The sequence below is a fragment of the Geospiza fortis genome, unplaced genomic scaffold (genome assembly GCF_000277835.1).
Source record: "Geospiza fortis unplaced genomic scaffold, GeoFor_1.0 scaffold40, whole genome shotgun sequence".
NCBI lineage: Eukaryota > Metazoa > Chordata > Aves > Passeriformes > Thraupidae > Geospiza > Geospiza fortis.
Window position 1 is genome coordinate 18795823 of NW_005054297.1, and position 13792 is coordinate 18809614.

General features: G+C 39.8%; 1 protein-coding gene across 3 annotated transcripts in view; it reads right to left on the reverse strand.

Annotated features, from left to right (window-relative positions):
* Positions 1–3172: 3172 nt before the first annotated feature.
* Positions 3173–13792, reverse strand: part of STOX2 (storkhead box 2) — a 71445-nt gene continuing 60825 nt past the window's right edge. For all 3 annotated transcript variants that reach the window (XM_014312129.2, XM_031066201.1, XM_031066208.1), the window contains 2 exons: positions 13354–13792; positions 3173–8833 (listed from right to left, as the gene is read on the reverse strand). The exon at positions 13354–13792 is cut by the window's right edge and continues 1785 nt beyond it. In XM_014312129.2, coding sequence (XP_014167604.1) covers positions 8638–8833; positions 13354–13792 — 635 coding nt within the window. In that variant the 3' untranslated portion in view covers positions 3173–8637. The remainder of the gene's footprint in view (positions 8834–13353) is intronic.

Genomic DNA, 13792 nt, shown 5'->3' on the forward strand with positions numbered 1-13792 from the left:
ATCTAGACTAGATGGAACACAGCCCATGATGCTGGGAGGGTTCTGGGGAGCTGCCAGCCTGCCAGGCACAGGAGCCATGGGACAGAACAATAGAACTGAGGAGCTTTTTAGGTTTCCTTTTCTACTTCATGGGCTGGAGGTGTCCTCCTCCCCCACGGGGCAAGGCAAGTGGAGAGGGCTCCAGCTGGGGTCCCTCTGTGGACTTGGCACCTCTGTTCCTCAGGCTGGTCACCAGGGTGGACTTGTGCGCTTGCAGCATGATGAACAAAATAGTTCCTGCCCCTCTCCTCCTCCCTGCTCTGACGCTTGTGCCACAGACTTCATCTGACCTCTGCCTCAACGCAGAGTGCCCTGGGAATTTTCAGCACTCCTTTAGAAGAAAAGAAAAAAACATACTGCTTTGTCCAGGTTAAAAAAGAAGAGGGAAAAAAAACCAGGTGGTTACTGTTTTACTGAGCTGGGCCAGGGTCATGCGTTAGGTGAGTTTTACAGCTGGACCAGTTACAAGTATCTTAAAGTCACCATCAGCTTGTGTCACAAAGAAGCACATTAAACTGCAGCAGCTGGATGTACAGTAGGGCTGCTCTGAAAGCTTCACCTTGGGCCCAAACCAGAGACTTGCACTAAACTCGACAGAGAAGAGCCTCTGGGAGGAAGCTGAGACTGGGGATTTGGTTCAAGGCTACTGAGCAAGGAACAGCAGTGCAGAGGGAAGGGGGAGGCCTCACTGTTGAGGCAGGGCACCTACCATCTGCCATAACCAGAAAGTCAAATGTCCCTCTCTGCTGTGTTTGTCCCTGTCACTGCCCTTAATCCTAAGGCACACCTAGCCCAAAGGTTTGCACTTGTGAGTCCTTAAGTTTGCAGTCCTGATGGCTGCTGGCAGTCACTGCCCAGTGGTACATGCTCAGTGTGTGCATGGTGGAGACCCAGGTCCATGGGTCACAGGTGAGGTTTGCATTCAAACCCTTCCAGTGCACAAGCTGTCCTGTTAATTACTTAGGTCCTCATTTTCCAAAACCCAGCTAACAGGACCCAAAAAGGCTGTAGGGCTGTGGCTCTGCTCCTGATGTGCGTCCTCTGGTACAGAAGTTTCATCAGTGAGTGGAGCAGCCCATCTGTGCTGAGACTGCAACTGGAGCCACAGCACAGAGTCACAGAGTGTGTGGGCACCCAGGACAGCCCTTGCTGGAGCACAGCCCTGCTTCATCTGAAGTGCCAGTGCTGGTGTACCTTCTGATCTCTGCATGAGGAAAGCCTATATCCACAGGAGAGGCCCCTGGCTCTCGCTTGTCCTCTCACTACTGGTACACTACTGAGCACACTGGGAGCTGCTACTTTGCAGCTTCCTGCCAGAGTGACCCTCTTTGGTACTTAAAAGGCAACTGGCCTAATTTTACCAGCAACAAGCACAGGGACAAGAAGAAAGAGATTGAGAGAACTCAAAACAAAAGGCTCCAGGTTTCCCTAAGCAAGCAAGCAACCAAAATATATAACTATTTCAGTGTATGCACAGCCATGTTGGTAAATTTATTTACTGTCTTTGCTTACTTTCACATAGCTGGCAGAACAGGGTTAGGTTTTATGTGCTTATTAGGATGAGAGAGAAGAAAAAAAAGGTTAAATAAAAGTACTTGGGATTTCCCGTTCCTTGTCCCCATTCATCACTTCTGTGACAGCTGAGCTAAAAATACTTTGCTAAACACGAGGACCTATGGGCATGGAAGGAAGTTGCTTATAAATGCAAGCTCAGCCATCTCCACACAAAACCACAGGCAATTATCAAAGCCCCAGCATCACTAACTGCTCAAAACTCTTTTCTCTTTAAGTACCAGCTACAGTGAACAGGATGTAAGATATCTGTAGATACTGAGGGATGTAAATCTACTCAGTGCTCTCAGCAGAAAGGTGTGACCTAACAGCAAGAGAGTACTTCTTCAGCCAAGCAGTGGGCCTAGACATTTTCAGTATGTTACAGCCATGTTTGACCAAAAAGATGTCACTTGATCAAGATCTTCAGTTTGCCTGTCAGCAGAGTAAGTATAAAGAGAATTCAAGCCAAGCTTGCAAGCAAGTTTTAAAGTGCACGGTGTGGTAACTTTGGACAACAGTAGTTTCTTTCTAGTTAATGATTAGGCTAATTTAGCACCTAAAATACAAGCATACCGTAAGGAGAGAAACAAAAACGAAGTGCTCTGTGAGGGGGAAATAGTGCTTGCAAACTTCTCCAGTAATATTGAATAGGCCTTGAAAGTCTGAGTCTACCAAAACCCAAAATTGACTTTGCCTGTGCAAAGCACTAGTGCTGGCATAAAGCCCTAACCAAACCCTGTCTGGTTTTGGGATTTTTTTGTCCCTGTAATTCAAAATACACAATTTCATGAATATGAATTACAGTGGAAGCAGATGGATGAAGGGGAATGAGCTAAGACTAGGAACAGTGTGGTATTAGTATGTGCCACTAGCAGGTGACAAGCCAAGGTGCTTAAGACAGCACCTATTTTCAAGAGATGCTGCTCTGTTTTTTATCCTATAAATGTTGTAAATTCTCATAGTTGACCTTGGCAAACAGCAGTTCTCATGACACAGCTCTGGCAAATCTCCTGGACCCTAAACTTCCTCCAAACTTTCTTCCAGGTGGTGGTAGAAGGTTGGAAAATGGCACTTGCATGTTACATTGTCCACTTGGGCCTTTCCAATCAGCAGCTATCAGTTTTCTTGAAGAATGTTAAAAATACTACTTCCTAGAACCCTCTCTCTTGGGTGTACCAGGTCCTCCTTTAGCTCATGAGAATGGAGAGGAGAGGAAATGAGGGACCTGACACCTGTTGCCCTTGGCATCAGGAGGTCCTAATGCACTTCTCATTTCTTGGAGCTTGGGTGCATCTCAGCTGGACACTCACATTCAGTGGAGATCACACTCCCCCTGCAGCTGTCAAATTCACATCCAGTCCAAGCCAGAAAAGAAGGTGTATTTTCTCTCTTGCACTCTTAATGGCCCAAAGAGCATTTATAAAGCATAGGGGAACACAGTGAGTTGTTACACTGTTTGTTTATCTGAGATTTCTGGTTTGTTGTGCAAGGTTTCTTAAGTGAGGGAGAGAAACAGTGTGTTAATGGAAATATAAGTATACTCTCTAAAAATCACCGATGAGTGCAAAGAATCCACTTAGAACATATAACCAAATGTTATTTAATATCTTAAAAAGTAACACAATCCAAAATGGATATTTCACACAACACTACATAAACAACATGAACACAATATTACCATATGGAGGGACTTTCAAATATAGACTTACAAAAATCCCTGTCCTTTTTTTTCCTTTAAATTATTATACTAAGCATGACAAGTAATCATCATTTACAATATGGTACACTGACACAATAAAAACCATGTTACAAATGTGCTGTTATAAATCAGTAACGTTAGGGAAGACATTTCATGAACTGCAATTATTTCATATGAAATACTATACAATATAAACAGAACATCCATCTTGGATGACCTTTACAGCAACCAGAGACCAAGTAATTTTTAAATTTTTTTTTCAGTGCAAACACATTTATACAAGGCAGTCTTGGCTGCAAAACTCCCTTCTAACATACAGTAAGTCCCACTTGCATTTATTAACTCATTTAAACCTAATGCAACAGCCACATTCAGTCACTCACAGAAAATTACCTGCAGAATTATGATCCCTTTAAACTTAAAATCTCCTCCACACATAAAAGTAACATCTGTGCCAATTACTCCAAGGGCCCTTTCATACATCTGGGTGGGTATCCTTTGGGTGGCTCTAACCGAGGGCAGTGCACCACGTGGAGAATCACCCTTGCGAGGCGGGGCACGCTGGCGGCTGGCCCGGATCCCGGCTGGGTGGCTGTGCATTTCAGCAGGGATTCAGCCCAGGCTGCCCTTCCTAAGCCAGGTGCGTGGCCCTCTGCTCCGTCTCTGCCTTTAGTGTCCCGGGGCGTGGGGAGGAACACGGAAACCCTCAGCTCAGAACTGAGCTTCAATGGAGTTAACGACCCATTCCCATCTCTCAGATCCTCAGAGATCAGGGGAGTTATGCCAGATTCACACTCGCATAACTGGAACCAATGTTTAGAGCGCCACTATAAAAGACATGTGATAGTCCCGTTTTCTTCTAGCACCAGCTTGGCTTTTGGTGGGTCCACTGCATGTCTCTCATGCAGTAATGATGCACTTTACTTATGCTGGGGGGAACATTTTAGATATATAGCCTTTTTTTAAAAGAATTTTGTAAAAAATAGAACTTTTCTCTCTAATACTGTACAGTTTTCTTCAGAAGAGCAAAGAGAATTGTAAACTGTGGGTATGACACCAGATTAGGAGTGCTATTTGCTTTCTCAGCACAACAGTTTGAACAAGTGTTTGGGAAAAACACTAGAAAATGTATTTGAAAAACAAATTTTTAATTAACATGACTGTTTCTAAAACCACTGCTGCCAGTACTCATATGACTGCAAAATTGTTTTTGGAACTGCTAATCCAAGAGTGTCTACAGGGCTGTAAAGTAGTTTCTTGCTTAAACAAACTGAATGTGTCAAAAGAATAATTTCAGAATATAAACATTAAATACTTTGGTTAACTTACTTCAGTAACTTTAAAAAAGCAACTAGTTAATAAATTAGTCTGCAGACTCTTAGCCTTTGCTTTTTCCAATGGGCCCAGACAAAAAGTAGGGTCAGTGAACTCTGCCTACCTCACAGGCAAGTGCTTTGAGACCCTCAGGCAAAAAGGTGTGATTTAAGTGCAAAGTATTATCTGTGTTCATGATGGCCTCTGAATACTGGTTTGCTTGTTCTCTTTCCTAACAATGACTACTGCTGGCAAGCACTTTGGCCATGGTTTTCATTAAAATATTTGTTTTCCAATACATTTTTATTTTTAAAGTTGAGTGAATGTTGTTTCACATATAACAGTCATTTTACAGTGGTGCTGGGAGTCAAATGGCTAATGATTTCTTCTAAATTTTAACTGAAATACTTAAAATGGCAAAATTAGCTCAACTGATGATTGTTTATTAATCTGCATCGGGATAATGGTACTAGGTTTGCTGAAAGGTGTTCATAAATCGGGATTTGTATATAATGCGATCTGCTTAGGTTCAGCTGCCACTTTCTTCCTTTGGTTTTTGGAAAAATCTTTCTTTCTTCCCTCTTGAAAGGTGGCTTGTTGCAGCTGGCTACTTTTCAAAAGCCAGCTTAATTTCTCTTGGAAACTTGCCCATGTTCTTTGAACAATAGGCACATACCTCGAGTAGGGACCCTAATACTGCTCCCAGCAACATCAGTGAAAGGCTGTTGGTAATTTCTATAGGAGCAAATGTTTTAGATGCACACAATCTAGAGACCAGAGTGCACATCATTAAAGGAAGAGTTGTTTTAACACCCTTGCCAGTTCAGAGAAACCATGACGTACTAATGTTGACAAAGATGGAGGCAGAACAGGGCCCCAAGTATCTGAAGGCTGCCAAGAAAATACCCAGAGTGTCTTCTGTTAAACCCCAAACTGTCAATCATATTTCACAGACTGTAGATGTTTCTAATTTGCTAAATTACAAATACATTTTCAAGTTCTACCAGGCAGAAATTTTAGCAGTAACTGGGGAGAGGATGGAAGGTTTCAGCCTTCCTTTCACTTTTATCCCAATTATGCAGCCTTGTCAAAGTCTTAAGTGACTCATCTGAAAGCCATCTTTTTAACATTGTAGAAGGAAATTGTGGCAATGGAAACATGATGACTTCATATGCAAGCTTTGACACACAAGAGAACGCCATGACCTAATGCTTCAAAGTTTCTAATCTTGCTTTGTACAATACACTTTTCATGTTGCTGCATTTCATCAAATTCATGGAGGTAGTTATATGTGTAAAAAAAATTACCATAAAAGTAACATGTTGTATTATAATAATACATATTAAGTGTGCAAAATGCCGACAGATTTGTGTTGACCCTTTACAGTTGAACACAACACAGATTCAACCTAATCTAACTCTGTAAACCTTTAAATTGATACATTAGAATGATAGATAAGCAACCACATAATACAAGGCTATGATTTCATCAAAGGATTAGGGTGACATAAAGCACTCAAGCTCCACTCTCGTGGTTTTGTTACCAGAACCTCAAGATGGAATTTTCTTATTTTCCATTGTTGATTTTAAAAGGAAAAAAGAAAATCAAGATTAGAACGTTTCTATTTGAAACTTCTGTTTACATTCCATATTCCAAGAGTCACATTAATATTGGTACAATGCCATGTCAACATTAATATGACATTTATGTTGTCTGCTGGTCTCTGGGAACTTTAGGAAATAACATACTATACAGTTTATAGGTATGTACTATCACATTTTGTTGGAGTTATGTCTTCTGTACAACCAGCTGCCTGCACAAATTCTGATTAGCTTATGACAAACAATTATTTCTCCAAAGGTGAAACCTGTTTCTGCTCTTCACATTTTAATACTGCCATTAGTACTTCAGATCATCACTGTAAATTTTTTTACCATTTCAACATTTCTATTTACTGAATTGATACATACTACTGATGTCAGAGCTCATCTCAGAAACAAAATCACAGTCAGCCACTGCATAGTATATGACAATTCCCCACAAAGAACTCTGACTCTACAGTTCGCATGGAATAAGTACGGCTGGAGTTACATATTGAATAAGAAGATGCATCATGCAAAGCATAATATGGTAATTAGAGCACATCTTGGAAGGTATGATAAGGCAGAAGGCTAAAGGCCAAGTGACTTTGATAACCAACCAAAAGCACAATAATTTCCTTTATGTGCACTGAAAGGTCTTATTGCTCCTATGAAATGGAAATTATACACTGAAATCAATGAAAACAGACCTGTGCATTGGCTGTGTATTCTTGACAGAACTGATTGTGTCCAGAGTTAGAAAGCTGTTTCATAAGCAAATGATCTATATCCCATGGTGTAACATAAGGCTGAATTGTCAGTAAAGACTTCTGATCACAATAGAGAACATAAGTGAAGCTCAAATGACTTTGTATACAGAGTAATAAATGTCACCAGAACCTGATGAAAATACTGGGTTTTAATATGTACAGCTGGGTTTCATACCTGTGTACTACAAGAGCTAGACAGGGTAAATGTCCCTTTTCTATGGAACAATTTGGGCTGTTGCACATTTTAGTATCTTTGTTATTATTCCACCAATTTGTCTTCTGATAAAAAGAGTCAGTTTGTTGCACTACCAGGTTGCATGAGTAACAGAGCAGAATGTGACCCTATACCTAAAATTACTCTTGGAGTTTAACTATCTGTAGAATTTACTCTGCAGTAATTAGCACAGTACCAATTACATTGGAGTAAGAGTTTAGGGAGAGCAATTAGGATGTACCGTGCCTGCAGGACTCAGATTTCTACTGCAAACCAAGTGGACACATTGAATTTCTAGAAACCAGACATGTCCATAAAATGGTAAATTGCAAATAACATCCACTGAATAAAAAGGCCAGAAGTTTATAATTCTCTAAATTTTGTTCTCTGATAATCATTACACTGTATGCTATTTTTAATAGCCTAATTTAGGCACTCTATTTAATAAGCTACATAAAATAGATTTATGTCCTTCCACTAGAAAGAAATCAATTCTTCAGGCCATACTTGTCATTTATATCATAAAGGATATTTTTGTTCCAAGAAATTAGTTATCCTGATTTCTATATTAATGGCAAGTTGCAATACCAGAAGTGACACAAGAATTAGATTATCTTTTTAAAATAAGTGAATTATACTGAAGACATTTAATATATTTCGTGTCACTCCACATTGTGGCTCCATGACAGTTACATCTTTCCCTTCCCTCCCCACTCCCCCCTCTCTGCAAAGGCCCACCTCCTCACGGGTGACTACGGAAGGTCAAGTAGCAGGTCTCATTCAGTAAACATCTCTCATATTTTTGAAACAAAAGGAGGAGCTGCCTCCCTTCCCACCCTCCATACCTAGAAAAAAAGCAAATCAAAACAAACCCCAAACCTCCTTTTACTCGCTTAACTAGGTATTTGTAAAATTGTGTCACAAAAATGCACAGTGAAAATGACTGATTAGTATTAATAATTCACATATAAAGCTGAGGTCATGACTTGTCATGTTTGGCATTGTTTTTCCTCATGGTGATCCTGGCTGGTTACTTTCAGCAGTGGCTCAGTTTTTGAAGAAAAAAATGATGAACTCTGCAGCAGAGTTTAGCCTCTGACCAGGGGCATCACACATCTGTGGCATTTTTTAAATGAAGTTGGCAACTGCATGGACATTGAAAATGCAGATTACACTTACAGTGTCTAGACTTTCATATATGTGCTCAGTTACAATTAAGTGAAGCAAAAAGTGTACATATTATCCCTACTGCTATTCTGTTGCTACAGAGCCGCAAATGTGAAAAGCAATACCTTGAAATAAAGACTTCTTTGTTGCCCCTAGTCTACGTAGCAGCACAGTTTAAGTGAACACTAAAACTGTGGTTGAGATGCTTGTTTAATTTTTCCCCAAAGATGTAAACATCAGTCCCAGTGTCGTAAACTTTGCTGTATAGGATGAGACAGACGATCTGAGGCAGGCTGACTATCAGACACTAGTGACAGAAGCTTGCAGGCAGTTACCAGGTTTCTGCAGTTTCTCAGCTTCACTCGTGGGTGGGTCTGCAGTGGCTCGGAAGTTGAATGTCGGGCCTGCGCCGCCGTGTGCAGGGCTCAGAGCAGGGTTCTGACGTCTGTTGCTTTCAACAATACTTGAAGTGTTGGATGCCAGGCTCTCACGAGTACTGGAATGGAAAAGAAATATATATACACACTCATATATGACATGCCTATATATCTATGGACCAGACAGGAAAAGAGAACAGAGTGTTTTATAATGGGTTTCCTGGGTTTGTATGTAATGTCACATCAATGAAACATCTCATTTTGATAGTACACATATGTTACTCTCAAAATGTGTCCCAGAGGTGCTCAGCAATCATCATACCATAACACAGGTATAGCACTAAGCACAGCTGAAACTGTCACACAAACTGTAAGCTGAACCAGTATCAAGCATCTGGATTTTCCACTCAAGGAAACAGCTTCCATCTTGCACTTGGAATGTGCTAGTTTTCTTTCCTAGCTGATGGAGTTTTGCAGAAAGTAGCTTCATCAAATCAATTCTGTGACTAGGCAGAGTTAGGACAGCAATCATATAACACAGTATCCTCTGTTGTCTCCTCTTCTACCAATGTTTTTGTACACAAAATATTAAATAAAAGTTTTACCTTACATTAAACCCACGATGCTTCTAAATGCAACACTTCAATTTTGCTTTGCAGCTGAGATGATCTCAACTTACCAAGACAAGGAGAAATCTTAACTGCCTGGTCTGTGATCTTGCCCTGGACAACAACTACTGCTGCTATTTCATTCACAAAATGGACAATGTTCCTTTACTCCTAACATATCATTTAACCACAAGAGTGACAGGACACTGTCACTTAACACTTTTGAGGATTAGGCCTTTTAATGATATGTCTAATTATGAATGCAGAGAAGCTTGTATTTTAGTCTACAGCTTCTAAAAACCTCAGCCATGACATGCTAAGGGTTTTTTATCAGTACTACTATTTCTGTTGTCTTTATACTATTAAATAAATTTTAATCTCTAAATAATGTGTGCCTGTTCAGGAACAGATTTCCATTCAAACATCCATGTGGGCCCCTGGTCATGTATCCTTCACTGTACTCCTACCTCTTTGTAAAATGACATCACCACTTGCTATGGAGATGTTTACAGAATACATTTAGAGCACTGAATGCAGTTATTAAATAAGCACTAGAAAAGACGATACTAATGACAAAAGTTTCATAGTCAGTTTTAAGTCAGCCTAAATTTGTGGACCTGACCCTGCCACATGTTTCTGCTGCCTCCCTGACTAAGCCTTGCAGGCAGCCAGACAAATCAGGGGCCACTCTCAGTTAAATACTAGCCCTAAGGAAAAAAAAAATATTAGTCCTAGCATCAAGGGAAGAGTAGGAATGCATAGCTTTAGATGTGGCAGGGGAGTGTATGGCATAAGGGAAGGAAAAAACACTGTTCCTAGTCATCGGGACAGATTTAAATAATCTTAAACTGACTGAGTCTGGAAAATCAATGAGACTCTTAGGAGAATTCTCAGAGACCTTTTAAACTGGTTGAAATGGATGGTACTGGTATTCTTCTGCCAATGATTGTTGTAATGTCCATAGTTCCAAAGAGCTATGGTGGGTGACACAGAGAGTAAACGACTCCTGTGAGCTGCAATGATGTATGGTGCACTTCTCTTGCTCATTTTTTTATTCCTCTCCCTCTGCTTTTTAATGAAAATAGATGCAAATCTTAGTTTTCAGAGATGATTTAGTATTGTATCATTCTTTTCAGAACCACCGATTTCAGATCTTCAGACATGCTCAACTCTGATATTACAAAGTGACCATTACAACATGTACACACAAAAACTGCAGTGAAAATTTTGCATGCAGAGTAATGTCAAAATTAGCTTTCTTCAGGTGACAAAGGAGCAACAGTATTATATAAGCCCTAAAAATAAAGGAATAAAATTAATTGTGACAGCTAACATTTCCTATATATAACTTGCATAAAAGCAATGCATGAAAAATTGTGAGGTTTTTCTTCCCAATGATCACAAATACTTTGAAAGTCAAATGACCATTGCAAATCTTTAACTGCAGCCATTTCTTTCTGATTTTTTTACTGCCCTGTTTTCAATTTATCAGACTTTAAAAATGTATTTTTTCTTTTATAGTATGAAATTAGTAATTTTGATTGCCCAAACAATGTTGTATACTTCAGTTTGAATGAAAAGATACTACCCCATTTCAGGAAGCTGAGTTAAATAACCAGTGGAGGCTGGAAGAATATACCTGAGGAACATTACTGTATGCACAATCTGTTCTCATATTCTTCCCATGGCACCTTCTGAAGGACACTGTCACCTAGCTGAATCTTACCAGATGGATGCTGCATGGCTACTTTGTACATCCTGGAAAAGGGCTATGGAGTACATTTTTTATTGTAAGGTAGGATAATAATAACAATGTGGTACTTTTAGCCAAAGGGCTGAACTCACCCTCAGTTCAATTTAGTTTTGGAGATTTATGTGAAAAAGTGACCCAAACTCAGCAAAATCCCCAAATTTAATTATTTTCATGCAAAGCTTATGAAAAAGCTTTGAAATATCCTATCCTATCTTAACTATATGTCAGTCTCCCAAAACAAAATACCCTACAGAATGTTTTGGCTTGGTTTTTTTTTAAGCTTACTTTATGTGACCTTGCCAAAAAATGGTATTTGTTAATAAATAAACAATACATTTAAAAAAAAAAGGACGTGTGGAACACAAACGTATTTGAAAGTTGCTCATCTGTTTCCCTTATTATTTTAACAAGGTGGTATAGCAGCACTAAATCCAGTATGTTCACCACATCCTGGTCTCTTGCTAGCTAAGTTTAACATAAACAGAAATTTTAGCTTTTGTGTAAATAATTAGGGAAGAAAATGTCTACCATTGCATTAATCAGAAACACAAGTTTGATATACAGCTAGCACACAAAACAGTAGTCCAAGAACTGATTTTTAATCCAGCTGATACCCTGTCCTGGAGGTGACTCTCATACTCTGGAGTGAGAGAGGCTGAGCAAGAAGCAAACACCACAACATACTCCCCCACAAAAACTGACTGCAAGTATAGCACTTCAACTACTGGAAGACATCTCATTTAAAAAAGAAAAGTGCAAACAGTTTCATACAACAGTTCTATGTGAGAAAGATGTCAAGCATCTGCAGAACAATCAATAACATAAATTCAAAGCCTTCTCAAGCTTCTTTTTTAGAGTGGACTCAGTGTTGATGGCATGATTTACTCAAATAATTTTTCAGGTTTTTTGCTCAGAAAAAAATATACATTCGTTAGAATCCCGCTCTAGTTTGATACATCACTGCAAGCTGCATCAGGCTCTCTAATTCCTCTCTTGTCATTAACATAAGTGGAAGTAACCATCAAATCCAAAGGAACTCCTTCCAGAGTGACAGGACTTCCACTGAAATTTAAATTTAGTCCCGTGTAGAGACAGGACATCCTTCAGATGCCAAAGAGCCTCTGCTATTGATGTAAAATATATATATATACTTCTGAGGAAAAAGAACACCATTTACAGGGGAAAAATAAAAAACTGACCAAAAAAAAAAAAAGAAACCAAACAAAAAACCAAAAAAACAAACCAAACCCATTTTTTTCACATAATACAGAATCAGTCTTGGAGGTTTTATTTTTAAACACAGGCAATAAATAATTTAAGCTTAAGTAAGCCACTCTAAGAGAACTACTACTGTACATTATTTCTGTGTTCTTAGAGTCATTGTTCTGAACTCTGATGAGCTGCTATGCAGGCCAAACAAAACAGGTCATGCTCCATTCCATCAAGGACTGCCAAAGGTCAGACAGACAAGGAAGAAGGCTAGCATAAAGGATTCCTAACCTGGAAATGAACTTTTGAAATCTCCAGGGCAGGGAATGCACCAACAACTCTCTCCTCCCTACATTTCTAAGACTTCTAGCACACTGAGACTTCCATGATGCCTGAAATCCCTGGAATAGTAATTACTAACCAGCACCACCACACGCAAACATCTGGACTGTCTTCCCAAGTATCTTAGACAAGGCACCTCTCTCTCAGCAGTGCTAAGTCACATCTCAAATATCAAGTTCAAATATCCGGAGCACTTTTAATTTGTAGGGGGAGCGGCTATTCCAGTTTCACCAGTTTGAAATGGTGACTAGATATGCTTCCAGAATTTTTGAAGAAAACAAACAAGGAAGGCCAAACACAAAACAATATAATTTGTTTTTCTTTTTGGCTGAGCCAAAGATTATGCCACCTGGTCACGCCTAGTCTTTCCATTAGTCTTGTTGATGGTATCTTAGAGGGAAAGGGAAGAGTATGCAGGAGCTCATCCCTTTTATTCTAAAAGCAAACACAAGCTTAACACAGAAAAAAAAGGATACAGGGAGGTTTTCAGCAAACAGAAAATGAACTAATATAGAGTCAATGTTGCCAATGGTCATTGGTTTCTTACAGTATGGTGGGAAACCCACATATCTGAATAGAGGATTCCAGAGCTGTAGAAAAAACACTGTCTGAAAATGTGTGAAATTTTTAAATACAACCCTACATTCTGTCACCAATATCACACACCCATAAAACCATAAATGGAACTTCCTAGTCTTTAAAGCTGCAATGAATGTGACAGTCCTACCGTGGAGAGTTGAACCCGCTGTCCACAGTAATGCTGCTGCTGTCCATGCTGTCCAGGCGGGCTGAGTGGGTGGCTCTCTGGTTGTTGCTATTTTCTGTTTCCTTTGGGGTGAGAAGAGTAAGATTCTTCTCAAACTTTCGCTGTAGATCTCTCTCCTTTTCTCTCTCTAGGAGCCATTGCATCGTACCAACATCATCCCTGTTCTTTTCTTCCTCAGCATTTTTGTTGGTTCCTTCCTCCGAGTCATCATCATCAGATACGTTGTAGTAGTCAAAGGAGGCCTCCTGGTTCCCGGTTGTCTCTTGTTGTCTCTGAGAAACAGGCAAGACTTGTGTGACTGAGGTTACCATCGCTTGTTCAAGTTTCTCACATCTGACAGGCAATGTGTCAGAGGGGGTCTTTTGATGGGGCTTTAGCAGAGGGGTGTTAGACTTATGAT